At 49.8% G+C, this 27,905-nt stretch overlaps 1 protein-coding gene across 2 annotated transcripts; it reads right to left on the reverse strand.

Moving 5' to 3' along the window:
- Window positions 1-27,899, reverse strand: GRTP1 (growth hormone regulated TBC protein 1). Of its 2 annotated transcripts, none has more exons than XM_037125682.2 (8): window positions 27,717-27,899; window positions 27,172-27,323; window positions 20,292-20,450; window positions 16,027-16,151; window positions 13,097-13,193; window positions 4,350-4,522; window positions 4,080-4,265; window positions 1-341 (listed from the first exon to the last, which is right to left on the reverse strand). In XM_037125682.2, exons 1-8 carry the CDS (start codon window positions 27,761-27,763, stop codon window positions 252-254), a joined length of 1,029 nt encoding a protein of 342 aa, XP_036981577.1. In that variant the 5' UTR covers window positions 27,764-27,899; the 3' UTR covers window positions 1-251. The 2 variants fall into 2 exon arrangements, with proteins under 2 accessions (XP_036981577.1, XP_036981578.1); XM_037125683.2 differs by lacking the exon at window positions 27,717-27,899 and adding an exon at window positions 23,614-23,826 and having other exon boundaries at window positions 27,172-27,235.
- Between the last annotated feature and the right edge of the window lie 6 nt (window positions 27,900-27,905).

Genomic DNA, 27,905 nt, shown 5'->3' on the forward strand with positions numbered 1-27,905 from the left:
TTGGCATACTTTATTATTAAATACAAACACATCTCACATTTTATATATTATCGTCTTCGGTAAAAATATATCTGTAGAAATTTGACTTCATAGCTCATCCATTGCAGAAAATGTGATTTTAAATCACTCTTAAAAAATTTATGACCAAGGTATAGAAACATCAAGTATTTACAGCACTAAAAAAAAGTAGTAAAAATTGGTCAACTCTGGGAATGAAGCCCCGTGGTCAGTGCGGGGGTGGAATGCCCATGTCACCCCTGCGCCAGCAGCTTGGCCCGGCAGCTCTCTCGAAGCCTGGTGATGGTGGTCATGGACAAGCTGCCGGGCTCTGAGAATATTTTCTGCAAGAGAAAGGGAACTGGTTTATAAACCAAACAAGCTTTCATCGTATCCGTCCCCTGTTGAAGGCGAGGCTGTGGTCGGCGGAAGCTGGAGAGACTGTTGGCCTGTGGCACCTGGAGGGATGTGGCACCTGGAGGGAAGACAGCCCTCCGCCCCGAGGGGTTCCTGACGAACTTCAGACATGAACCCTTATCAAAGCCACAGTTTGCAAACATACTTTCTGGTAATTCTGTTGTTCGAGGAAAACCCATTTGTACGTTTTTGCTTTTGTTGCCTGTGTCGTTTTAGTTCAGATCATTTAACCGCTGTATCCTGTGGCAGCTCCAAAGTCAGGCCATTCATGAGCAGACGAAGTAAAGCATAAGAAATCAGATTTGAAAAGTGGAAGTGGGAAGAGACTCGATTCATTTCTAATAAGAGAAAACTACTTCCCACAGAGGCGAAAAGGTGGCATGGCAGGGGGGCAGGGAGAGCAGAGCGCCAGTGGGCAGGTGGCCACGGCCATGGGGCCCACGACAGCACCAGCACTGCAGGCCGGCAGATGTGCCGTCGTGTGTTCTATGCATAATTTAATCATTCGTGCAGTTACTGTGGAGAAACTCGTGGTTATAAATTAGGCCAAGTGTAAAGGCTAGTCATTTAAAACTTTTTTTTTTTTTTTTTAAAGAAATTGCATTTCAGCCCTGGCTGGTGTAGCTCAGGAAATTGAGCGAGAGCTGTGAACCAAAGGGTCACCAGTTCAATTCCCAGTCAGGGCACATGCCTGGGTTGTGGGCCAGGTCCCCAGTGGGGGCCACATGAGAGGCAACCACACACTGATGTTTCTCTCCCACTTTCTTCTTCCCTTCCCCCCTCTCTAAAAATAAATAAATGAAATCTTTTTTTTTTTTTTTTTACGTATTTCAGAATTCTTCCAGAGTTTCATAATACACAGCACCTGAGGTCAGGGTAGAGTGTTTACATAACAATTGTCCACGTTCCTGAAAAGTGGGAAGCAGATCAGACCCACTGAAACGTGCCAGGACGTACACTTAACTCATCTTCCCATTGGTGTTGCCCGGAGTTCCAGCGTGACATCACTGTTTATTCTCCGGGAAACTCCAGAGGTCGTGTGTAGGATTTCAGAGTGGTGTGACGCAGGGACCGCAGTCACTGTGCTGATGTGCTCTTACCACAGAAACACACAATTTTGTAGAGATCACCAAGAAAATGAGACTCACTATACGCGGGCTGTTTCCCTGCCAGCTTCCCTTGAATGGCTACATCTGTCCTGTGCACTGATACACAGCATTTTTATTTCAAAGTGAGGAGACTCGTGGAACCCACGCAGTGTCCTCACTGTCCTCTGCTTGCCTCACGCCCACCGAGCTCACGAGGCCCAGCGCTCCTTTGCGCTGTAACACAGGCACAGCCCCACCCTGGACGGCCTGCCCCCTCTACAGGCCTGCGGGGAGAACAGTCGCCTTGCTGCCTCTCACACTGTGTGGGCACTAACACTGAGCACTCACCGTGCACGCGAGGTGCGCTGCTAAACACTGACATGATGCCAGTTAGAATAAACCTTGAAAGCAGCATGCTGAGTGAAAGAAGCCAACACGGAAAGGCACACACACTGTTAGATTCCACCTCGGAAATGTCCAGAAGAGGAAACTACTTAGAGATGGGAAGCACGCTGGTGGCTGCCTGGGGATGGCAAGGGGGCGGGTGTGGGGCTCCCTTTTGGGGTGCCGAAAATGTTCTGGAACTAAATCATGGAACTAGGTCTCTGAACTGTATGTGTTAAAAGGGTGCATTTTGCCTTGGCTGGTGTGGCTCTGGTTTGGGCAGCATCCAGCAAACAGGCCGCCAGTTCAATTCCCAGTCCGAGCACGTGCCTTGGGTTGTGGGCCAGGTCCCCAGTTGGGGGCCCGGGAGAGGCAACCGATCCATGTTTCCCACACTGATACTTCTCTTTTTCCCTCCTTTCCCTGTCTCTAAAAGTAAGTAGATAAAATCTTTTTTAAAACGGGTGCATTTTGTGATCTGGGAGTGACATCTCATTCAAACAAACGAAATACTCTGAACAATCCTAGGATGCAGGACCCCCTGTCATCTTCCTTTTGTAAATGAGGAACCTGAGCCCAAAAGGAATCCTAAGACCCGCCAGCAGCCATACACACGAGGGCAAGCAATGATTCTGTCCAAGTTTAGCGTCTGGCTCCTGCAGACTCAACACAATCATCAACACAATCACAGACTCATACGTGAGGCCTGGGAGAAGCACAATCCTGCCGTCTGCTGCTTGAATTCCCCTGTCGCGTTCTCCCCAAGAGGCCACCAGCCAGCGTGAAGACTTCCGTAGATGGAGAAGTTACCCTCTGGGGGAGGCATTCTGGAACAGGGTCCGGCTCTACCTGCCATGCCTCAAAGGAATCGGTCACAGGTTTCTGACATTCCCCATCTGTCACTACCTGCTGCTGGCAGGTGAGCAGGGCTTGATACCAGCTGAAATGTCAGCACCCAAGGGTGCCCAACCACCTAGAGGACTCATGGCCACACCAGTCCTCAGCACAGCACCTAAACAGGATGTCTTCTGAGGCCAGGTGGAACAGAACCCCCTTCTGGATGTAGCCTCAGGACAGGGGCCAGGGTTTTCTCTCCCTCCCTGGAGCTGTCCAGCATCCATGCTTCGCCTCCAGAGTGGGTGGAGAAAGCTCAAGGTACACACTCTCTGGCTCAGAGCTCTGGATATTTTCCAAGACAGACCCAGCCATTAGAAGGCTGCCCCTGAGTCACTCCCGGGCACAGCAGCCCAGTGAAGTACTTGCTGCCACCCAGGGAGGTTCAGAGAAGCACCTAGCCTCCCAGGCATTTAGACACTGCCTTGTGGATGGAGCCAGCATGCCCTCTGCCACCTCCTTTGAATTTGTAACCGTATCAAACGGAAAGGTGAAGGGCCAGGCGGGCCAGGCTCTCTAGATGAAGGCTAGCATGCAACACCTCCCACGAGGGCCGCTCAAGCGTTGGGCTCTGCTCCTGGCTCTGCCCTCGTCCTGCTAGCCCACCTAAAACCTGCCTTCCCAGCCTAAGCCTGTCCCAGCTCTGAGGCCTCCTCAGAAGGCCTGTTGAATGCAGCTCCCACGTCATTCCTTCAGCAGGTCTGAGTCACCTTCACAGCCTGCAACCCCCCCTAGAATCAGGAAGAACGGGAGACCTGCTGTACACGGGGTCCTCGGGAAAGCCTCTGTGATCAAGTACACAGGCTAGCTTGTGGGGGGCTTCAGGCCTCGCAGAACTCTGCTACCTCTTGGGCTCCCAGGCCCAGAGAAACTCAAGTCCGGACTAGACAAGTCGTGTACTCGTACCCTTGATGGCTTCCATCCCAGTGAACCTGGACTGTCCCTAGTGGGTGTCCCATTGGCACTGGACCCTGCCCACCTTGGGGCAAGCCACTTCATGGCTGGTGGCCCAGGAGGAGGGGCAGCAGCCACTGGACTCCAGGTAGGTGGCGCCCACACATCTTGCAGGCCCTAGGTTCCAGGAGAAGATGGGCCTGGAAGGGGTTGGGGTCCCTCTTCAGGGCTGCTTGAGATGGGGGGGGTGAAGGGCCTCTCCCCAGCTGAGGCGGAGGCACAAAGGAAATGCAGGGACAGGTGCTTTGCCAGACAGAGAGCTGGGCAAAGCCAGAACAGCCACCTCCCAGGCCAGGCACATGGAAGAGCAGAGTAAAACACAGGCTGAGCCACCCAGACACTCACCTGCATGAAGGTGTGACATTCAGTCACAAAACTCCCTTTGGTGATCTCCTTGAACTTCTCACAAATGTCTGCAAAACTGGTGGCTTCTAAAATAAAAGCCTGATGTTGTTTGATCAAGGTCAGAGCCACCCGGAAGATAATCTTCGAGCCTTCACTGAACAAACAATCCCAGATTCGCAGTACTGTCTGCAGAGAAAACGGAGAAATGGCGCATCACTGCCCGGTGACCCGAGCCAGCCCCGGTCCCACAGAGGCGCGCAACACGCTTACCTCCACGGGCAGGATGTCCACAAAGAGGCAGATGAACCAGCGGGACACGACCAGAGTCCACAGGACACCATGCCCATCCATCAGGGCCGCCACTGCGGGCAGCTTGGTCCTCACCAGCTCCCCCAGGACCTCCTGGTCCGTCTTCAGGCCCAGCATCTCGGGGCTGTAGTAATCTGCCAGGGGACAAGGAGAAAAACCCCAAAACGTGCATCACTATTCTACAAACCACAGTCCCTGACAGCCTCGTCCCTCACTCTTTCCTGAGCCAGGGAAGGAAAACCGGGCTGTCCATGTGGGATCCTTTCCGGGGAGAGGAGGGAGGGGTTGGGGGGAGGGCCCAGGGTGAGACACCACGCTGGGTGAATGCAGGGACTCCTGGGAGTGACTCCCAGAGCAAGGGCCCCCGAGGCCCCTGGGGGCTCTGGACAGTGAAGCCCTGCTGGGCGTCGGTTAAAATTTGCTAGCAGAATGAAGGGGTATTTGCACACCCACATTCATACAGTGTTATTCACAACAGCCAGAAGGTGGGCACGACCAAGAGTCCGCCTGCGGGTGACTAGATGGGTAAATGAGATGTGACATACACACACGCAATGGACTACTATTAGCCTAAAAAGGCGGGAGACTGACATGTGCTACAGTATGGATGACCTTGAGGACATCATGCCAAGTGAAGTCGGTCAGCCCCAAAAGGACAAGTACTGTGTGAAGTGCCTAGAGCCACGAAAATCAGAGGCAGAAAGTAGGATGGAGGGAGCCAGGGGCTGGGGCAGGAGCAGGGGATGGGTGGCTATCTAATGGGGACAGAGTTTCAGTTTGGGGAGATGAGAAAACTCGAGACAGATGGTGGGGGCAGTTACGCAACAGTGTGAGCGTGCTTGATGCCGCTGAACTTAAAAACAATAAAGACTGTAAATGTGATGTTACGTGTATTTTATTGCAATAAAAATAAAACCTTAAAAATCTGCAGGTGGCAGCTGCCGCTCCCTGTCATCCAGACTGAGGGAGGGCCCGGCAGCCACAGACCTGCTGCCCCGCCCCAGTGGCCCTGCCCACCCCGAGCTAAGGGAGGCTTTGGGGGCAGGAGGAGCAGGTGGGGCCACCGGAGCTGCAGGGACAGCACTGCCTCACAGTGAGCTCCGTCTTGGGAGCAAGGGAAGCTGCAGGGCTCAGGTGGCCCGTGGCCTGGCCACGCAGGGCAAGGGAGCAGATGCAGACAAACCTGTCCCGGATGCCCACGAGGTGCCATGGCGCCACCCACCACGTACACAGGAAGGAAGGGGTGGGGCTGCAGGCAGGTGGTCACTCTGCATCGCCCCCCTGCACCCACCATCTCCCCAGAGGGGACAGCACAAGCGCACAAAGTAGTGTCATAAAACACATTTTAAAAAAATTGGCCTAAATCACAGATTTCTAATCCCACAGATGGGTAATGAAATGTGTGCCCTTGATAGGACGGACTTGTTGAGACCGTGGCTGCCTCAGCCATGGTGGCTTTTCCAGTGTTGTGTCAACGCCGAAGCATCTGGGATCCTCTGAGCACAGGACACGCACTCCTTTCTTTACTGGTATTGTGTGTTTTATTTATTTCTGTCTTTTTTTTGTTACGAAGATGACACATGCATACGGTAAATCTGAACACTACAGGAGACTGAGGTGAAAAGTCAAAGTCGTCCCCTAGATAACCAATCATCACTAAGCAGTTTGATGGGCCTCCTCTGCACTTGTATTACCACCTAACACATTGACGAATCTTGCAAACAGCACCCCGTCAGACATCTCTTTACGAAGTTCCCTGACACCTTTGCAGACCCTCATGGACATGGCCTGCCCTCTTTGCCCCAAGGCGCCTTCACAGGGTTAGGCCGTAACCCACTTCACTGGCCCCTGGCGGACAGGCGTTCAGAGGCTGGTGTGCGGTCGTGTGCGGTCATGTGTGCAGGGGGACGCCTACACACAGAGCTGCTGAGTGATGGTTCTCGCTAAAGACTCAGGAATCCTACATGGCTTCTCCAACTCGAGGGCAGAGGACACTTCATTGTATTTGCCAGATATTCTAGAAGGAGCCAAATATCCCCACCTCTCTGAATACAAAAAGGCAGAGGCAATGTTAAGTTTAAATTTTTTTCCAAAGACAGCTGATGACTTCATTTGGAGAAAATTCTTTTCCTCTAGTTTAGGGGGTTGGGGGGCCCGGGCTGCTGAACCACGGACAGCAGCACCTGCCGAGGAGGCTCACGGCCGCTCTGCCTCTGCTGTCGGAGGGCCCAGGCACTGGCTGGCAGCGGGCAGCCCCTGCAGCTCTGCGGCCACAGGCTCCACGGGCAGACGGACCAACGCTTCCAACAGCATGTCCAACTTTTGAACGGACATCTTGCCTTGCCCCAAAACTTCCTAGCTTGTTAGTGCAATGTATTCTAATACATTTTAATGCTTAATTTCGGGTATAAAAATCTAGTTAAGTGACGTGGTAATAAAATAGGAAACTATGCCACATTCTGCACACTGTCAAACATAGCACCTTGTACTGCGACCCACCTGCGGTTCTGTTACCAAGTGAACCAGGGCTTGGCCACCTGGTGCCTTTACACAGGACCCAGCAATTACTGTTGAAGGAAACGGGTTCTTATTAACAGGGTTCAGCCTTGGGGGTGCAGAGAGCAGTCCTGCTCAGAGCCCTCCTCTCCCACGAGACACAGAACTCACTCCCCTTGCTACAAGCCAAAAGCATGCCCAGAAGTTCCACATACTCTAATCTGTCCATTGCATTAGCTGGTCACACAAACAGGTTTCCATCCTTTTTGGCATGTGTACGTGTGGGTTTCAGAGTTGCCATATTTTCCCAGCAGCTTTTTTCCTTAGGATTTGGGGTGCACTGTTCTTAGCCTTCATGCAGTGGTTCAGGGGAGCATGTGCCCTGTTGCACTGGATCGCAGCGTAGTCCTGGGGGCACATGTCCCAGACAGTGACTTCTCTGTACATCTTCCAGAGCAGCAGAAGTCAGCGACTCAGCATTCCTGGTCATAGTTCAGCTCCAAGCACTGTTCACCAGTCTGGGCGGCGAGGCGGGTCCCTGCAGCTCCATCAACTCTGTCACCGCCTTCTCCAGGCAGACTTCCTCTCTCACTGCTGACCTTGTGGCTCTCTCTCCTCCTCACCTTCGGCCCAGCCTAATTTAAAGGTCAGCCCATAGCTTTCTATGCAATATTATACCCTGTCCATCCCGTGGTACACCAGTTTTGTCAGTTCCCCAGTGTCTTTTGCCCTTTTCTGGCTGCCATGTTTAGTCAGGGCAGGAGTTCCCATGAACACAGGGGCATCCAGGGTGGGCATCTGCCCCTTGCCTCTCATGCAGGTGCTGTATGAGCTTCCCCCACCCCACCCGCCACATCACGAGTCACCGCACATGCTCAGAGTCACGTACTGGGCGGCAGCCCTCTTCCCTTCAGGAAGGCACGGCTATTAACTTGCCTTTTGTTGTGCAATGTATCTTAACTGCTGTACCATTCGCTTTCTCCACCTTCAATCCTGCCTCACATCTGCCTGGAGGCAGAATTGCCAGGGGTTGGTCCCCTACTTTCAGGGACCCATGCTCTGCACCCCGTCACAGTTCAGTCACTCACCATGGCAAAGGAACGAGACGGTCTTGTCAGTTAGACAGTCATTAGGAATACTGACACAATATCACTGTCATGTTGCTAATTTTCAAAGAGTAAGCTATAATAAACTATGTTCAAGACTAAAGTACACTGAAAATAATTAAATAGAAGCCAAGTCAGTTACAAAATACCAGAGATTAAAAAAAAACTTTCATATATTTATTTTGCATCTATTTCTTGAAACTCAGCCATTTGCTCCTTTTTCCTTTTTAATTCAGTCATAGTTTGGTCCCAGTGGGAGAAAGCAGCAAAGATTCTCTGTTCTCCTTTCCAGACAGTCTTGAGGGCCAACCCAACCGCACTGACTCGGGGGGGGGGGGCAGGTTTAAGTGCAGGAGACATAAGAGGATTTTCCAAGAAGGACATTTAGGTTGTGAGTACAGCACAACCTTGTCCTTGATTACGAAGAGGGCTTATGGCAGCTTCCAAAAATAGATGTCGAAGTCACACCCCAGGCAGGCCTGAGCCGGTCGCCAGGGGATGATCACTGAAACCCTCCGTATTTACTTTCCCTCCCCAGTGCATTCTGCCTTTGAACGTGGGAAGGCCAGACAACCACGATTCCTGCAGGCCCTGCGGCCCCGTTCCCCTAACCACTGTCAGAGCAGAAAAGCATCATCAGGCCCGACATTCCGCTGTGCACGGGAAGAGAGAAACCCTCCGTAGCCCCTGCGCTGGCCTCACCTCTCTGGGGCCCCTAGTTATGCTTCTCCTGTGGACATTCATCCTTGCAGACAACCTAATTAATGGCTCTGTCAGAACATCTAAAGGCTAAATGGTGCCGGGGCAGGCAGGGCAGGTGCAGGGGTGCTGTCTCTGGGGTGGGTGCTGCTGCTGCGGGGGTGGGGTGCACAGATTTAAAATGCACCCACGATTATTGCTACCTGAGTAGTAAGCGGTAGAGCTGGGATTCAAGCCTGGGTAGTCTAATCCCCAAACGGATGCCCTGCAGCCCACGGATGCAGCAACTGCCTGTGAAAAAGCAAGCGCTCGTCCCACAGGCCATGGAATACTATGGGGGAGACCCTAAGGGTAAGCTGGTCAAGAGAACCCTTGAATCACATACTCAGGTGCAGCAGAGGTGAGTGGAGTCCAGTGGTCCTCACCCAGTCCCAGCTCTGCTCCGCAGGGGCTCTGAACCTCACCCCACAGAATGTGCCTTATCAGTTCTCCTCAGCCACACCCTGGTTATTTCAGTGAGGAGCAATTAGCAACCTGTTTTTCTGTGTTTCAAAGGAAAACAGGTCTGACCAGCTTTTCAGGACGCCAATATATTAGCAGTTCATTGCTGCACTCACTCATTATTTGATGCAATTACAGTGGAATGGTGCTCCCCCTTCTGCTTCTTGAAGTCAGACGGGCACCATTAGCACCAGGGGCTCAGAGCCTGGTCCTGGTCCGGCTTATCTGCCAGGCTCAGGAATCCTCTTCTATCCACGAAGTGAATCTGCTTTTTTCTTGTACCCTTTCACCCAATGCCTTGGTTTGAGTGGTGACTAATCAGGAGAGCCACCACTGGTTCTCAAGAAGCCACTCCTGTCACAGGAGCCTGTGTGAGAGAGGATTCTGGGTGTGGGTGTGTGGAGGGTAAGTTTAGCCTGCGTGGACATTGTTCACTAGCGTTTTGCTGACTAGGAACCATGAGAGGCCTTTGCTGTAAAAGTGAAATCCCTTGAGTAAACCTTATCTGAGTGACTGTTCAGGACACAGTAATGCTCCGAGAGGTGGCGGTGCCTGAGCAGGGCTCAGTTGGCCAGACAGGAGGCCAGCAAGGCATGCACAAGACCAGGAGTTCTCTGACTTCGTACAAGTGACCCTGCCTCCGAGACCTCCTTCATGAGAGGTCTGTAACAAGGTGGTCTTCAGTTCAACACTGACTTTTATCCCGTTTCACCTGCTCTGAAATGGGGGTGTCACTCGCCCAGAATGGTGGCCATCGGGCAGCTATTCTGGCTTTGACATCCTACTTCATTTTGTTTAACTCTGCATTTCCTTGCTTATAGCAGAGCTTAGTCATCTCTTCTTAACTTTGTTGGCCATTCGGGCTTCCTACTTTGTAAAACACCTATTTTCTTTTTCACAAAAGTCTGACTCCCTGTGGAATAGAAATAAGGATCTAATTTCATCTTGTTTCATATAAATAGTCAATTGTCACCAAATGATATTTCAAATAATCTTTTTTTGTCCATTAATCCCACATAGATCCTAATAGATTAACAGATCAGTAGACCAACTGACGTCTGGCCTCTTTTCTATTTGTACATCAGTAAGCTAATGCCACACAATTTTAATCATTGTAGCACTGTAGTAAATCTCCAGCATTATTCTTTCAAGGCTTCTTGGCTTGGCTTTGCTCTCGAGCCTTCCATATAATTACAGGACATACAGCTGCCTCTCTGCATTTGGACAGCTGCAATGGCAAGGATAAATCCCTTTGTCTTCCCACACAATCCTGACATTTTTGTTTTTATATTTTCTTTTGTTTTTGAATCAAGACCTAACAGCACTGCAGTTTACTCTAACTGAACCTAATAATGATAGGACACGACATTTCAGGAGCAATCTGGAGTTTTGCTTTTTTACTTTTCCAAGTAAGCATTTATCCCCTGCCACTAATCTATGGTGAATTTTAAAGGAAACCTCAACTAAAATTGGAGTTGGGAAGGCCTGTAGAGAGAGCTATCACACCCTACCATGAGAGGTCAACTACCCCAAACTGGAAGACCTCAGTTGCAGACCTCAACTTTTTACTACTTTAATACCTAGCAGGAGGAAGGAAGATTTTCCTTCTACCCAGCAACAAGCCTAGCCAATGGAAACGTCACAGCTCAGCCAATGAGAAGCCGTCATCACCTGAATGCTTACCTTCCTTTAATGGACTTTCATTTTTCTCTTGCCGATGGTTTCTTTGACCTGCCCTCCTTTCTATAAAAGCTTTCCATCTTGTACAACCCCTCCTAGTATCTACTTACTAGCTGAGTTGCTGCTTGATTAATGAAACATTTAATAAAGCCAATTATATCTTCAAATTTACTCAGTTAAATTTGGTTTGTTAACTGTGGAGGAGACACTGTTCCGTCACGGCCGCTCTCTGTCCCTCAAGCTGGACCCAGGCCAGAAGGAAGGCTGCTTTCTGCAAACCCTCTTTAGAGGCTGTCTGATCCTAACTGACATTCATCCTGATATAATCGGTATCCCTTCCTTGAACAAGTGCTGGTCCCTGGAACAGCTTGTTGCCTCGACCTGGTCGAGCATGTAAAGTAATTTCCTGTACCTGGCAGCATTCACATTCTAGCACCCCACCGTATTCCCCCTTCCGCCGTGTGGAATTCTCTGGCGTCTGCCAAGGGGCACGGGGACCCATTTTGTCTTATAGCTGCTGAAGACGTGACTCAAATGTAAGTTTTTATCAATAAATTACTAACTGCCAGCCTCTTTCATAGGTCTTTCCTTGCCCTCCACTTAGGGAGGTAAATTTTCAGTCTTGGGGCATTTCGCTGGATCTGTGTACATGAGCACGAACACTACGCCATTGACCTACTTATTATGGGTTGGGTTGCGGTTGCTGCTGCTCACTGTTTGACCTCTTTCTTGCAACGGGCATTGCACAAGGCAGGACCTTCTGTGTGTGGTTCACTGATGTTTCCCACACCCCCAGAACTGAATTGATCATGGATATAAACAGTCATTGTAATTCAGTCTGAGGACATAACTGAAGCAAATGGTGAACGTGATACAGAGCTCTGTCAGTACTTCATCTGGAGGGTCTTGACTCCCCCTTCCTCGTAATTTCCCCACCACTGCAGTTCGGGCCTTCACGTGGAAGCCGGGCCTGCTCCAGTCCTCTCCGCCTTTGGGCTCTCTTCTCACACTCAGGACCTCTCCACCTTTCCCTTCCTCACGGGCGGCTTGGTCCAGCCTGGCCTCTGCACACCCACTGCTGAGCCCTCGTTAATGGCAGCACCAGAGCATGAGGAGCCCCCCACTCCCCTCTATCTTCCCAGATTCCCCCTTTCTTTAACGACTGCATTCAGGTTCACTCTTCCATGCCAAGGTCTTAGAGTCGCAGAGCCATGGATGTGAACCTGGGCTCTGCCGCAGACAGCTGTGGAAGTCAGGCTGTAAGCATCCTCCTCTGTGAAACAGACGTCGTAGCTGGGTCTGTGTGGTCCAGTAGTTCTGAGGCTTCAATGAGAATGCAGGCGCAGTGTAGTATGGAACCTGAATGTGCTACGGGCATGTCTTCAGCACCGAGCTTCCAGAGATGGGCGCCAGTTCTCCAGAGAGGCCCCTGGGCGCTGCCCTGGGATGGGTGTAGCCTGACCCAGGCACGTGTGAGAGAGGGGAGGGGCAGGAAGAAAACTCAGACACAGAAAACAAGAGCAACCCAGGGCTCACTGCTGTGGGAGGCCTCCAACCTCCCCGTCCACCAGTCACGAGGATTTCGCAACTGTGCTTGTCCTTCAGGACAAACGCAAGGCTCACTGCGACCGATCACCACCATCAAGTCCTCCCCCACTGACACGGCCCTGCCACTTCTCCTCCTGAAGGGGTCCTACTCTGCAGCTCACAGTCCATGCTGTGCATCGCCCAAACCGGTGGGTGTTTATGAACCAATCACTTATTAGTTAAAACAGTACTCATTCATACATAGAAAGGTAGAAATGTATGAAAGCAATGGTCCTCATCCTAGTAACAGTAATAACAACAGCTGACAATTACTTCAGTCTTACCGCCATTCACAGACTAACGAACACACACGTGTAACTGAGGGAAGCTCTCACAGATTCCGTGATCACAGGACATACTAAGGCCCAACAAGTCTCAACAGGAATGGTACAGACTGAGGAACAGGTGAGCTCGGCACACGGTCTCGACCAAGTTCAAGGTCTAAGACACAAAAATAATCAGCTGCACTGACTGCCGATCATCTCAAATATTTTTCTTCTTCTTAATGTCATTGCAAAAAAAATTGTTAACCTTGACTCCCAAACAATTCAGTTATATTTTCATTAAATCTTGGCTGGTCAGCTGAATCATTTCGATAACACCAGAAACAAGGACAAACAGTATGGATTTTCAACATACCAGGCAGTATTCTTCCAACAAGAGCATCTAACAGCCAAAAGGATTCTTCTTCATTCTTTGTAATAAGAATCAGGTATCCTGCTATAAAATTCATTCCCTGAAATTAGAAAAATGAGAAATAGAAATTCATGTTGAGTTTTATTTTTTTAAAGATTTTATTTATGCATTTTTAGAGAGAGGGGAAGGGAAGGAGCAAGAGAGGGAGAGAAACATCAACGTGTGGTTGTGTCTCATGTGCCCCCTACTGGGGACCTGGCCTGCAACCGAGGCATGTATCCTGACTGGGAATCAAACTGGCAACCCTTTGGTTCACAGACCTGCACTCAATCCACTAAGCTACACCGGCCAGGGCTCACGTCAAATTTCAAAACACCGTAAGATTCTGTGATTGTTGGGCTGCTAACTACTAAACTTTCCATTTCCCTAAAACTTGCATAATTCTCAAATGAGCTTTTAGTACAACTTTGGAGATACTAAGGATTTGACATCTAGTAATGCATTTCATCAAGCCTACAAGAGAAGGAAGGAAAATGATGAAAAGAAACTCTTCTGAATATTGCCTTAGAATACTAAAATCAAAAACTCTTCAACTAATGGTTACCTTATAAAACATAACTTCCAGTTGTTTTTGTAAGAATCAGTCTAATAGCATGAAACTATATCAGAGGGGAAACTATACCAGGAACCATATTTCATAACATCCACAAAGGTACGTGGTCTGACACACAGGGATGCTGAAAGAGGTCCTTGTGATGGACACTGTGGAGAAATTCACAGCGAACATTTGCCAAAGGGCAGATGTGGCTAAAATACCTGAGTTATGTGACTCTCGTCTGACAGAATGAGCTAAACCCCGGGGACAGCAAGGAGACTGGGCGCTTAACAACAGTGAGTTGCAGTCACCTCTGGGTGACTAGGTTTAAAACAATTTCTATTTTCTTTTTGGCATGCCTGTATTTTCTAAAATAAGTATGTATTTCTCTAATAGCAAGGGGAAAATCCAACTCTTGTCAGCCAACAAGATAAATATGGACACAGAAACCCCACACAGGGAGAGCACCGTGTGAAGAGGAAGGCAGAGACTGGGCGATGTGTCTAAAAGCCCCAGAACGCACGCCAAGCGGTGCCAGAGACCACCAGGCGCTGGGGGCGAGGCCTGGAACAGACTCCCTCACAGCCTGAGAAGGAACCAGCCCCAACGACACCTTGATCTCAAGACTTCTGAACTCCAGAACTGAGAGACAGTTTCCGGTGGTCACGCCTCTCAGCTTATGGACCTTTGTCACAGCAGCCCCAGGAAGCCAACACAACGTGTGTGTGTGTGTGCGCGCGCACACACACATTCCAAAAGCCAACACACATTCCAAAAGCCAACATCCAGTTGTTGTTCCACTTATTTATGCACTCATTGGTTGATTCTTGTACGTGCCCTGACAGGAGATTGAACACAACTCCTTGGTGTATTGAGATGACACTGTAACCAGCTGAGCTACCCAGTTAGGGCCCCTAAAGCCAGTAGTTTTGTCATCATGCTAATATTTAAAATTGTGTGGTTTTTTCTAAAGCTATTTTTTTAGTCCACAAGAACAGTAACTAGAAAGGACAATTTCTCAGCCATCCTGCTTCCCCACCTCCAAAGGGCAGAGTCCTTGTTTCAGGACAAGTTAATGACAGTCATAAAAGTGAAGAATGACAGGAATTCCGTATGGGAAAAACGGGCCCATCCCAGTTTCGTCTTTCTGAAGGCACCGCCTCTGGGTAACAGAGCAACGCAAACTTGATGAATTATTCAGGTGAATGTGAGTAGTAACTCTGACGCATCTCTGCTGCTGGTCTTTTGTAAGTGACCTGCCTCTCTCCTTGTCCCATTTCTCCCTCATTCCTCTCTGGCCACATGCTGATCACACAGGCATGCACATTCTCAAAGCACCCCTGCTGCACAACCATTTGTTCAAACCTTCTTAAGGGCCCGAACGTTCATGGCTCCCTGGCCTTTACGAGCAGCTTCCGAAACCCATGACTGTTAGATGCACACTTCCCATCACACGGCAGGGTTTACTCACCTTCCTTTCAGGAAACCTTTAGACAAGCCTCAGGCTCCAGCAGCACCAGAAGCATGCAGCCTCAGGGACAGGGAAAGCCACTCTCTTTCCGTGACAGCCGTGGGCTTCTGCTCGCAGCTATGGTGACAAGCAGCATTCCCGGCAACAGGAAGCAGGCAGCTCCTGCCAAAACCCTGCCTGGCACATCTGGTTGCTCGGGCCTCACCGGCCTCCAGCGAGCTCAGAGACAGCACCAGCCCGTCTCAAAGGCAGGGCGGCCGTATCGCATGCAGCACCCACAGAGGGCACAGCTGCGGCTGCTCCTAACTCAGGCTCTTCTTGTGTTTCCCATTATGCATAAGAGTGTCCCTCGGATACACTCCAGGCTGGGACCGTTTCACAGAGAAACGAGAAATGACTCTTCCCCACCTCACGTGTGCCTCACACAGCGAACCCAAAACAAGGTGGCAGGTGATGAGGCGTACTGTTACTTTTAATACAGGGAAGATCTGACTTCCAAAAACAACCTCGAAGAAACACCCCCATCCCCTCCACACACACACAATACGCACTGGGGCAATACGGTGCCCTTGGTCTACTTTCTGTCCTTAGAAGATACAGCCCTGTGTTCACTTAAGTTACTCCTGCCCGCTTCCCAACTTCCCACCTCCACCCCCTCTCACTGCAGTCTGACACCAAAAGAAATCATGAAATAGAGGTTTCACTAACTTTGTAACTGGCGAATATCTAAAGTCACAGTCCGTGCAGGTTTTATAACTTAGGGAGTTTATGAACTACATTAACAAAGAATGCTTAATGTACACCTGGAGAGTGTGTCTGTTGTAAGTTTGTGTGGTGTCGATGGTGTTCACCTTCCTGGGGGCTTACCTGGCAGTACCCCACACCTCGGTTGTGGTGCCCATAGGCCAAGAGCACGTTGTACAGGGTCTTCTGTAAACAGGGGTCTGCGCTCTTGCGGAATTTTACATTGTCTGGGAAGGTCCTGTTCATATCTGCAGAGAAATTAATAGCAGAATTATTCAAAAGGTGGGAAGGGGAGAGGGTCTGCGATGCACAAACCCCACTTGGTGAAGTGCTGGGCTCCATCTCAGGTCTCAGGACGGGCTCGGCCCTGGTTGTGGTCTGAATCGCCCCCAGAGAGCCTGGCTGCCCTTCCCGGGCTACGAGCACCCGCAGCCCTCACACCCAGGTCCCAGCTGCCTGCAGTCAGGAGGGAAGGAGAGACTACTTCGGGGACCCTCGTCCTGTTCCAGCCACGCCAAAGGGACACCCGTGGGCCCAAGTAGCAGTTCTCCCAAAATCAGTGACAACAAAGTGAGCTTCTCCAGCTGAGGCCCGGGCCACGGAGGGGCCCTGATATTTTCCTCACTTGTCTCCTCCCCACAAACCTGTCCTCACACTGCCCGTCCCTCTTAGTTAAGTGGTGGCTAACTCTAGGACAACAGGCGACAGATGACCATTTTACACAAAATTCTGGAAATTTTCACAATTCTGAAGATCACAAACATAAAGAAGCAGAACACACGGACAGCCCCTTTCAGAAATGAACAGACAAAATGGAAAACTAGCCCTGGCTGGTGTGGCTCAATGGATGGAGCACTGGCCTGAGAGCCAAAGGGTCACTGGTTCAATTCCCAGTCAAGGTACATGCCTGGAGTGTGGGCCAGGTCCCCAGTAGGGGGCGCTCGAGAGGCAACCACACATTGATATTTCTCTCCCTCTTTCTGTCTCCCTTCTTCTCTAAAAGTAAATTTAAAAAATCTTAAAAGAGGCTGGTGTAGCTCAGTGGATTGAGCACAGGCCTGGGAACCAGAGGATCACGGTTCAATTCCCAGTCAGGGCACATGCCTGGGTTGCAGGCCGGTTCCCAGCAGGGAAAGGCAACCATACATTGATGTTTCTCTCCCTCTCTCCTTCCCCTCTAAAGATAAATAAATATGTTGATTAAATCTTTTTAAAAATCGTAAAAGAAAAAAACCCATGACAACTAAGAACAAAATGAACTCGGCACTGTCAACCTCTGCCTACAGGAGAGTTTCCCTGCCAGCCTCTTCCTGCTCATCAGACCCCCACTTCCTCAGCCCGGCCCCCCCAGCCCGGCCCAGCCGGTCCTACCGGGGCCCATGCAGGGACACAGGTGCTGGTGGAGGTCACCAAGATGACACCTGACATTTTTTTAATCCTCACCCAAAAGCATGCTTACTGATCTTACAGAGAAGGGAAGGGAGGGAGAGAGAAAGAGTGGGAGGGACATAGGAATTGGTTGTCTCTTGTACACACCTCGACTGGGGACTGAACCCACGACCTAGGCCTGTGTTCTGTGACCTTTCAGGCTACGGGATGACACTCCTACCAACCGAGCCACACCAGCCAGGGCCAATGCCTGACTCTTTCAAGTTCAGTTTCAGATGTTAACTCTGTACACAGGTGGCAAGAACAGAGAGGATGTATGTCAACTTAAACCATTACATCTTTTCTAACTCTACTGACCCCGCTTAGATCAGTGTGTTTGCCACTGTGCTATGTCCGATAACCAGAACAACCCAGGATACCCACAGCCCACAGATCTCAGTGTGGGACCTGCATAACCACCAGCTCTCTCCCCCAAGGCCTCTGCAGGCACGGCAGCTCCCCGCACGCCTGCGCAAACCCGGCCTGCACTTCGGCGTGAGGCCCGCAAACCTGCAGTGAAACGCTGCAGCCATGATCGTTCTGTCCCCAGCCCCCCGCCCCAGGCCTTGTCTCTGCTTCTAAAACACTAGGTCTGCGCAGAACAGCAAGTTCAGTGTCCCAAAGCACATTATTTTTCATGTATGTTTCCTAAAAAAAAGCATTTTGTTTTTTAAATGCCTCCCATGACCTGTCTCATTCTCTGTCCCTGCCCCCCTCAGCTGTGCCTTTCAGAGTTCCAATGGCCCGGAGGACTGACAGTGTCGCTGGGGACAGTGTCGCTGGGGACAGTGAGAAGCAGCTTGGCCGTCACTCAGGACGCAGTGGTCTCACCCCCAAGAAGGACAGAGGCGGGAGGCACAGGGTTCCTCTGTTGTACTGACCACGGCTACATTTATTTTTGTCTTTTTTTAAAAATTATATTCCAGTGTATTTTATATTATTTATTTTTATGAGTATGGCACATTTGTTATAATTAATAAACTAATTAATACAGAACTGTTATTAACAAAAGTCCATAGTTCATTTAGATGTTTCAGAAATTCCTACAAAACATTTTTTTCTGGAGTTCTAAGCATTCTAAACTGCAACTGATCAGGAGAAAACGAGTGTTTTTTACTAATTCGGACTAGAATGACCAGCTGTGTTCATTCCTGTGTAATGTTTTTTCATTATGAAAAGTTTTCCGTGTGTTAAAATCTTCCCACAGGAAATGCTGCCCTGCATCGTGGAAGCAGAAGTGAACGGGGTGTTCAGTCCGCGCTCCCACGGCATGAAACAGCCAGCTCCACCCACCCTGTAAAGTGATTTGTCCAGTTCCTCAAAAAAACTGACGTGGAATTACCACGGGGGCTAGCAATCTCACTCCCGGGAATACACCCAAAACCGAAAGCAGGGTCTCCAAAAGGCATTTTTCCACCCGTGTTCCGAGAAGCACTATTCACAACAGCCAGAAGGTGGAAGTGGCCCTGGTGTCCATCGGTGGGTACGCAGCAAAAGGAAACAGTGTGGACGCACCGTGAAACACCGGCCAGCCTCACCCAGGAACCTGCCACAAGCATGAACCCTGAGGACACTGCTCAGGGAACTCAACCAGCCACAGAAAGACGGACACTCTACGACCCCCCTTGTATGAGGTACTCAGAGTCGTCAAACTCCTAGAGGCAGCAAGAAGAACGGTGGCCACCAGGGACTGGGGGACAGAAGGTTAGTGTTTAATGGGGACAGAGTTTCAGTCAGGGAAGACAGAATGGTAAATTTTATATTATGTATATTTTACCACAATAATGAAAATTTACCTGAAAATGCTGGCACTAAACAGAGCTTCTAAATTTATTTTTCAAAGAAGGAGCAACATTCTGTTTTATTTAATATGTTCAGCCTCCCTTGAACCTAAAGTCTCTTCCTAACCTAAACAAGCATTTCCAGCCCCGCTGAGTGATGGCCCCCCGCTGTGCCTGCAAAGCCAGCAGCAGCTTCTGTGCTGAGACCTTTGACCCTGGTTTGCTGTGCAATCAGGTTGCAGCCAAAGGGTTCAGCACCCCCAGTTCTGCCCACTGGTTCCACCCCTGGGCATATGAGACCCCAAAGACTGAAGGACCCCTGTTTATTATGTTGGAGACACACCACTCTCACTGTCATAAGTCAGTCCAACCTCTCAGCACTTCAAAGTAATTGATTTTAAAAATTTTTTAAGGTTCCATTTATTTATTTTTTAGAGAGAGGAAGAGAGGGAGGAAGAGAGGAAAAGAAACATCTATTGGTTGCCTCACACATGCCTGCCACTGAGGACTGGCCTGCAATCCAGGCATGTGCCCTGACTGGGAATCAAACTGGCAACCTTTCCGTCCACAGGATGACGCCCAACCCACTGAGCCACCCCAGCCAGGGCAAATTAACTCAATTTTTTAAATTAGCTATTTTGTTTAAATTCGTATTTCTCAAAAACTGTTAAAATCAGGAAGGCAGATGTATTTCCTTAAAATCTAATTATTCATTTTAGGGTAAACATTTTTTTCCTTGGGCACTTTTAACTTTTAAGAGACAGGGAGCCTGTGTAAATATGGAGAAAACTACAGGGAGAGAGAGTAAAGGCCAAAAATATCAGCATCCCTGGACAATTATTAGAGCTTGACACAAAGAAAGAAAACTTCAGAGTGCGGCTTTGTGATGCGCGTGTAGCTGCACCGTCAGTCCCGTGCGCTCCCGTCAGGCACACACCCCTCCCAGTGAACGCCCCACCGGGTCGGGGCTGCTGGCTCGAAGCCTCACTCTGAGGGCTTCTGCTTGAAAGAAATCCGGTCTCTGCATCTTTCACAATGCCCATTTCTTCACCGGCATCAGGACTTCAAAGACTGGACGCAGACCCGATTTGGAGGAGAGTTCCCACACCTCCCCCAGCCCTGCCCCGGCTCCTCCTGCCTGGGCCACCCCGCGCCCAAGGGATGGGTACCGTGTGTCACCTGTCCTGATGGCCTCCTCCAGGCTGTCATTTCTCTCTTGCTGGAGAAGTCGGTGGTAATAGCCGGGGTTCCTCTCCATCCGGGCCTGGGCTCCACTCACCCCCATCCAGACGCGGGCCCTGTGCTCCAGTGGAACGCCTTTCCGGATGTAGCGCTTCACTGGAACAGAGGAAGGGCAGCCTCAGAAGGACAGAGCCAGTGGCTCGAATTCCAATACCTTCAGCTCACCAATTCTCTCCTTAGGTCAAACACTACGAAGATGCAAAGCTTGCCTTGGCCAGGTGGCTCAGTTGGTTGGAACATCATCCTGCACACCAAAGGGTTGTGGCTTCGATCCCCAGCTTGGGCGTGTAAGGGAGGCAACTGACTGATGTTTTTCTCTCACCTCTCTCACATCTATGTGTGTGTGTGTGTGTTCGTGTGTGTGTCTCCCCCTCCCTTCCTTTCTCTGAAAATCAAAAAAACATATCCTTAGATGAAAATTTTTTCAAAAAATGCAAAACTTCGCACATCTCTACCAAAACTGGTATATACACTCATCATAGAATTCAGGTCTTCCACCCAAACTGACCACAATGAGGCTACAATAACCCAATGCCAGGGGCGTCGAGGTCCATCCTCTGGTCCTCTCATGCCACCTACCACACAAACTGTGACAGATGCTGCGGCTGTGAAGACAGGTTGGCCACAGGCCCAGACTCAAGTCCCTGCTCAGGGGTGACCTGGACCAGGAATAGTCTCTGTGACCCAGGCACTGCCCACAGCTGGAAACGCCAGGAGAGCAGGAGGGACAGCAACCTCGTCAGGTGAAGGGACAAGAAGCAGGAAGAGACCCTGAGCTGGTCCAGGGGAATGTAAGCATAGACACAAGGGCTGGGGGGACAGCGGGGGGGTAGGGACAGACCCAGAGGCGCTAGTGAATCAGGCGCAGGTGCCTGGTCCTTCTCTGGAGGTGACCGTGAACAGTGGGGCCTGAGGTCCCGTGAGTGCGCTGGGAAGCCCTCCTCGGGGCAGAGACCAGTGAGAGGACAACTGAAAATGAGAAGACAGCAAGTGTGCAAGCTGTGCGCTTGTGTGAAGCGCCTGGCTGTGTGCACGGGCTGCAGCCACAGACGTCCTGTCCGGCTCTGCAGCTGGTCTCCGTGGATCGGTAACTACCGCATTTTGAAGGGATGTATTTATTGAAAAGAAATATGTGAAAAGGTGATCAGTAATTTCCTAATGACCATCACAACAAAAAGGAAAATAAGCCCAAAACCATGAGTGACCTCAATTAGTCAATATTCAATAACTTCCTAGGCAAATTTAAAAAATTGTAAGATTAACATTCAAGTTCATTACAGTAACCCAGAGATGCTACTCTATGCTTTAAATAATCTTAATTGAACCCCCCAAACAGTTCATTTTCAAAGTAAATATTCACAGGTTTGTTTTGCTTTGATACTATAAATATTATTATTTTTTAAAAGGCACACTTTAGGAAAAAAATAAAAACTCTGCAATTAGTGAAATTCTACAAGCAGCCATAAAAAGAAAAAGATCTGAAGCACCAATTGCATTTACCAGGAAACAATTATGGGGAAAAAGTCTAGGTTACAGTCAGGAAAAGCACTGTTGATACAAACTTAACTCCAAGGCGACCCACACAGCATCACCTGCACATGAGCACCTTAAAGCAGAAACTCCAGGAGGCCGAGTCCCCTGCACCTGCCCAGGAGGGCACACGGCAAACTGGCAGGAGGAGGCAGGGATGACAGAGGAAGATCCAGGAGAGGGAAAGAACATTTCCGAAATAATCCACCTAAAGACCAAGAAGACTTCAGAAACCTTCTTTGCCAGTTTGAATGCACATTGGAGGACTGTGCCTCGGCAAGAACATCTCCACACTTAGTTTATTTATACTGTCATGGAAACGTGAAAAGCACAAGCTTTGTTTTATTTTTAAGTCTATCAAAGACACTAATAATTCAGCCTGACTTTCCCCTCAACTTAGTATGATTTGTACTGAAGATTGGCTGTAGGTCTCATGAGCCCGTGGAGGCAACATGACCACAAACACCTGAAAGAGCCGTGAATCAAAGCGGGTGGGGACTGGTCTAACTTAGATGGCAGCAAAAAGACACGCACAAATCTATGGTAGTTTGGCACACTAATAACAAACAACTGAAATCAAAACAGTGAAAATAGTATCATTTACAATAGCACCAAAACTAAAAAGAGAAATTCTTAGGTAAAAACCTAACAAAACACCTGTCGGGTCTGAGTGCTGAACACTGAAAAAGGAGTCAGAGCAGACAAATAAGAGGAGATACATCACATACCCAGCCCACAGATTGGAAGACTCAGTATTGCTAAGATGTCAATCCTCCCCGAATTGATCTACAAATTCAATACAATGTGTTGGGAGCTGACCAGCAGCCATCCCTTGACGCAGTCGGGACAGATGAGATGCATCTGCACAGCAGAGGCAACTGTGGCTGGATTTCCTCTCTAAAATACCAACAATATTCAGTGCTGTCAGAATGTGACCAGCAGGAATTCTCATTCACTGATGGTGGAATGCAAAATTGTGCAGCTCCTTTGGAGAGAGTTTGCAATTTCTTAAAAATGAAGCATATAGTTACCATATGACCCACGGTTCTCTTTCCTATGTATTTCCCTAAGAGAAGTGAAAGCTTAAATTCAAGCAAAACCCCATAGATGAATATTTATAAGTTGGCTTTATACATCCCAAATGTCCTTTGATGAACAGACAATAAAAATAGAGTACACCATAAATGAAACAGTCCACAGCAAAAGAGTGAACTATTGATACACCCAAATCATGAACACATCTCAAATGCATTCTGTTAGCTGCAGAAACTAGACTCGGGAGAGGGCTGTCAGGGGCGTGAATGGTAATAGAAAAAACACAGTAACAAAATAAACTTTAAAAAAAGAAAGAAGCTAGACTTCAAACGGCTACAAGACGTATGATCCCATTTATAGGACAACATCTGATGGCTGAACCGTGGGAATGAGATCAGTGGTGGCCTGGGGTGGGGGCAGGGACAGAATTCTGAAGGAGAAGGGCCGCTTTGAACCTGCTTGCAGTGAGGTTCTGTGACTCTGCATGTTTGTCTAAACTCACAGAACTATATAGCCGTAAGAGTGAATTTCACTATAAACTAAAAAAATTAAACTGTGAGGTAAAAAGAGGGAAAGTGTGGAAGAGCTGAATCCCTCACTATGGAGATGGACGTCAGCTCTGCCATGACTTCCTAGCCCCAGACCTTGGACGGGACTCAGTTTCCTTGTCTATAAAACAGAATAAATCACTCGCCTGGCGCCTGAAACATAGTCGGAGCTCAGCGAATCTTAGCTGTTGTAACTCGGTGACCGTACCCAGAAGTTGAAGAACAAACGCTTTTGCTACTTTTCAATGTTTGTTATCTGAATTTACAATGTTTCTTCCGAAAAGAATGAGAAAGGTTTACTTGGCCTCAAAGACCGCCGCTCCCAGGGGCAGGGCTCACCCACAGGTCATCCCTGACATCTGCAGAATAAAATATAAAGGAAAAACAGTGGGGAAATATTTTTTTAAAGCTGGACCCCACAGAATTAACCTCCAACTGTCTGCCTCAACAAAGTTAAGCAAATCTTTCGGGTTTTTAGCATTTGTCTTTGAAAATACGTTTCTGTAATTTATTTCTGATTCAGGTGGGGCTGATTTTCTAAGCCACGAGGAGGAAGATCCCGGAGAAGCAAAAGGCTATGAGGCTTTTTCCGCTGCAGAGTCCCTTCACGCCAAGACGGGAGACCAACAGGAACAAGGGCAGGAGCTAGGCCAAGGTAGGGCAGGAGCTAGGCCAAGGTAGGGCAGGAGCTAGGCCAAGGTAGGGCAGGAGCTAGGCCAAGGTAGGGCAGGAGCTAGGCCAAGGTAGGGCAGTTTGCGGAACTAGGTCTTCAAGGTCGAGGGAGGAACAGCAAGCTGTCTTAAGGGCTCCTGTTGGATATTTGCTACAAAGAAAAATGCAAACACTCATCATAGCCACAAATAGCAAAATCAAGCAGCACAAATTATCTGAACATACACTGAATGTCCAGACTCACAGATGCTTGTATTACTGGAGACAGTACGAGGGGCAGTAACAGATGAAAATTCTACCGAAAGAGAAAAAAACATAGTAGGACCATAAAAAGCAAGATAAGGTGAAAAAACAGGACCAAAAGGAGATTTCAAGATGAGCTTGCTGATAGTCAAGGACAGGGTCTCAAGGCTGAGCTCCCAGGACTACACATGTCCACGGCGTAGGGTCAGACCCCCTTACGATGTCACTTCTTCCCCAGGATGTCACACACCTGGCACACTGCAGTCAGCCTAGACTGCACAGCAGGAAAAAACTGGATCCCCATTTCTGGAGTAACTTGGCCAGTCGTGTTTGTGCCTGACAGCCACTCTCTGACTGGCTCCCTGGCCGACACACCCGGAAACTACAGCAAAATCCAGCGGTGACACCCTGGATCGCAGAACCCTGGGAAGCCACACCACATGCTCTCGCTAAGCTGTCTCCTCATTCCCTGAAACACCATCAGGCTGACAGGCTCTCCCGTTCACCTTGACACTGAATCCATCCCCCAGGCTGAAGGCCCACTGGGAATCACATACATTTGCTCCTCCACCCTTGTCCCATAATCACACGGTTCAGCTAACATGACATAAATCAGAGAAATATTAAAGCCAAAAAGAAAGAACTGTTATTTCAACAACAGCCAAGCTATATTTTCAGAAAGCGTTGACAGAGACAGGTGCTCCAAGCAAAAGCAAAGCCAATACAGAATCTTTGAACCAGGGGGAAGACAGCTGCAGCACGGGGGGAGAACAAACATTTGGGACAAGTCTGCATTCAGATTGCTTTTATTCCTGCTCCCTCCTTGGGGGAAAACTCAATACTGGAAAACAGAGACAACGAACTGAGAGTGTGGTTTCTGCAGGAAAGACACACAATTTAAATTAGTGGACCCACCTCGTCAAAGGAAAGGAGATGGTAAGAGAGAACCAGATGGCAAAGTCAGAGGTGGCAGAATAAGCCTGCATTTGTGCTTTATGTAAAAACAAACAAACAAAAAAATCCTGCACCTATGTGCGCTTTGCAGAGATTCTCTGCTTTTACTGACCTCTGGGTCAGTTACCAGAGGTAACCCTGTGGGGCAGGAAGCCTTCTCCTGCTCCCCCTTTCCTGTGGGGAGATGTGAGGACAGCCAACCAGTGGTCGCCTCTACAGGAGGCTGCGGCCAGGGGCAGGAGAGAAACTTAATGTCACTTTACATCTTTTAGTACGATTAAGACATTTTACCATGTATGTAAATTGCTTATTTTTAAATACCTGTAATGTAACTTTTTAAACCAAAAAGACAAGTCAACTTCTAAGAAGAAATCAAAAGGGAAATTTACAGGCAGATGTGCTGCTGGAAACATGTTCACACAGGGGCCACGCCTCGGGAACAGACCTCCGTGTACAGCCCACGTAGGAGGGCACACAGGGCTATTAGCCTCAAGGGTCTGGAAGCCACAAAGGAACGGCCTTTAAGGTCCCTTCCAGCTGACTTCATGAAACGCTAGTTTGCAGCCCCATCAGTAATGCCTTGAGAAGGGAGGGCTGTCCACTGTCTTGAGACAGCCCCCTGCTGCCTGCCCTACCAGACAGCAAGTTCCCAGATCCACGTGCCTGCACCTGGCCCTCTCGGTCAACCCCACAAGTGTTTCTCAAGCACCTACTGTGTGCTGGGACCACTCTGGGCCCTATTCATAAACATCTTTAAAAACAAAAATTGATCTCTTCATGCCCTTGCTTATAAATCCTTGTCCATGTGCTACGTGCCTTCACAGGGTCCCATGCAAGGTCCCCTGGCTCCATCTCTGACCCCTTCTAAGCACATCTCTAATACTCTGGTCACACAGCTCTGTCCCTTGCAGCTGGCTCCGCCCTTACCTCTTCATTGTCATTAATGTCCTCTTTCAGGAAACTCCTCTGTGCCATTTACCTGCTTTCCCTTAACTCCCACCAAGGGGCACACTCCTACCAAAGCCCTTCGACCAGCCCAGCAAGGTACTGAAGCAGTTACCCTGGCCAGTCCCTGCCAGCAGAGAGGGAGCTCAGGTGCTGGCAGGGGAAACAAATGATAAAATAAGTAAGATCTGCACTGTGTCAGGCCGAGAGGAGAAAATAAGCAGGGAAGGGGCAAAAATTGTGTGGGTGGGCAGTGTAACAGGGGCTTGTCATTCCAGAGGGGGGCTCAGGAAGGCCTTGTGGAAGTGGCACTCCAGTCAACACCTGAAAAAGATGAGGCACAGGTAGGGAGGCTAGGGTGCAGTGGGGTTCGGTGGGGTACAGTGGGGAGGGAGAGTCAGGTGCAAGCCAGGGGTGTGCTGGAGGAACGGAGAGGAGGCCTGAGGGAGGGAGGGAAGGGGCTGGAGCCTGAGAGCAAGTGAGGAGGGGCCAGTAGAAGCAGGGAGGGCTTTGTCACTGGCCTGAGCAAGGGGAGAGCCCTGGGCAATCTCATTCTGAGATTTGTGAGAAGCAGAAAATCAATTTTCTTCTGGAAAGCAAACAAGCCCAACTCAAAGGGAAAAAAAAGGACGCCCCTGTACCTTAAAAGCACAAGTTCTAGCTGAATTCAACGCCGTGAGCTTCAACTCTGAGCCTACATAGGACACGACACACACACACCTGCCTTGTAACCTCACCATCTCGGGATCCCTGGGAAGGGTACCAGACTCAAGGCAGCCTCCGTGGGTTAGGGGCCTACGGAACCCGGGACTCTGGTCCGTCCTCTCAGGAGTATTTCTTAGCCAGTGACCTGTCCGTTAAGTGCATGGTAGACCAAGCTCCACACTCACCTGTCATACTTTTCTGGATACTATTACTTCCCTTTAGAAGTTTAGACCATTTTATTGCTCTTCTCGTGAGTATCACTAGATAGGTGGAAAAAAATTCTTCATAAGCTGCATAATCAAAATCTTCAGGCCTTTCAAACCCATATGGATCAATCCTACAATATAAAAAGAAAAACCCTGTAGCTCCAGAATAAAGTTCCACACGCCGGTGCGACCTGTGGCACAGACTGGCCAGACCCTGCCCGCGGCTTGTCCGCGGGGTCCTGCGGGTACCCGCCTGGAGGGACTGGGGCCCGTCCGGAGCCGTGACCAATCCGAGGGGCGCGCGCCCTGCACGCTCCGGAAGCGCAGAAAGGGACTGCGGGCCGACAGCGGTGGGGGTGCACCCCTGCCCAGGGAAGCGCAAGCGTCCGCATACCCAGCACGGCACGCACCTACTTCCCGCACCCCCAAATCTCTCACCGTCCCATCCCCGCATCTCCCAATTCCACACCACCACCCCGCACGCCCAGGCTGGGCGAGGGGCGTCCCGGCCCCTGCGCGCCCACCTGGGGACCCGGTCCCGCGCCGCCTGCCCGCGCTCCGCAGGCTCCATGCGGAGAAGGGGGATGGCGGCTCGGAGCTGCCCAGACCTCAGCGAGGTGGCGGTGCCTAGTTGGTCTCCCGGGGCTCCGGGCAGCTAGAGCCTTTCCAGTGCCGCGGGCTCCAGGAGGCGGTGCTGCGAGGTCCGGGTGGAG

This window comes from Artibeus jamaicensis, unplaced genomic scaffold, assembly GCF_021234435.1.
Source record: "Artibeus jamaicensis isolate MK-2021 breed Jamaican fruit bat unplaced genomic scaffold, CSHL_Jam_final scaffold_833, whole genome shotgun sequence".
Lineage (NCBI taxonomy): Eukaryota > Metazoa > Chordata > Mammalia > Chiroptera > Phyllostomidae > Artibeus > Artibeus jamaicensis.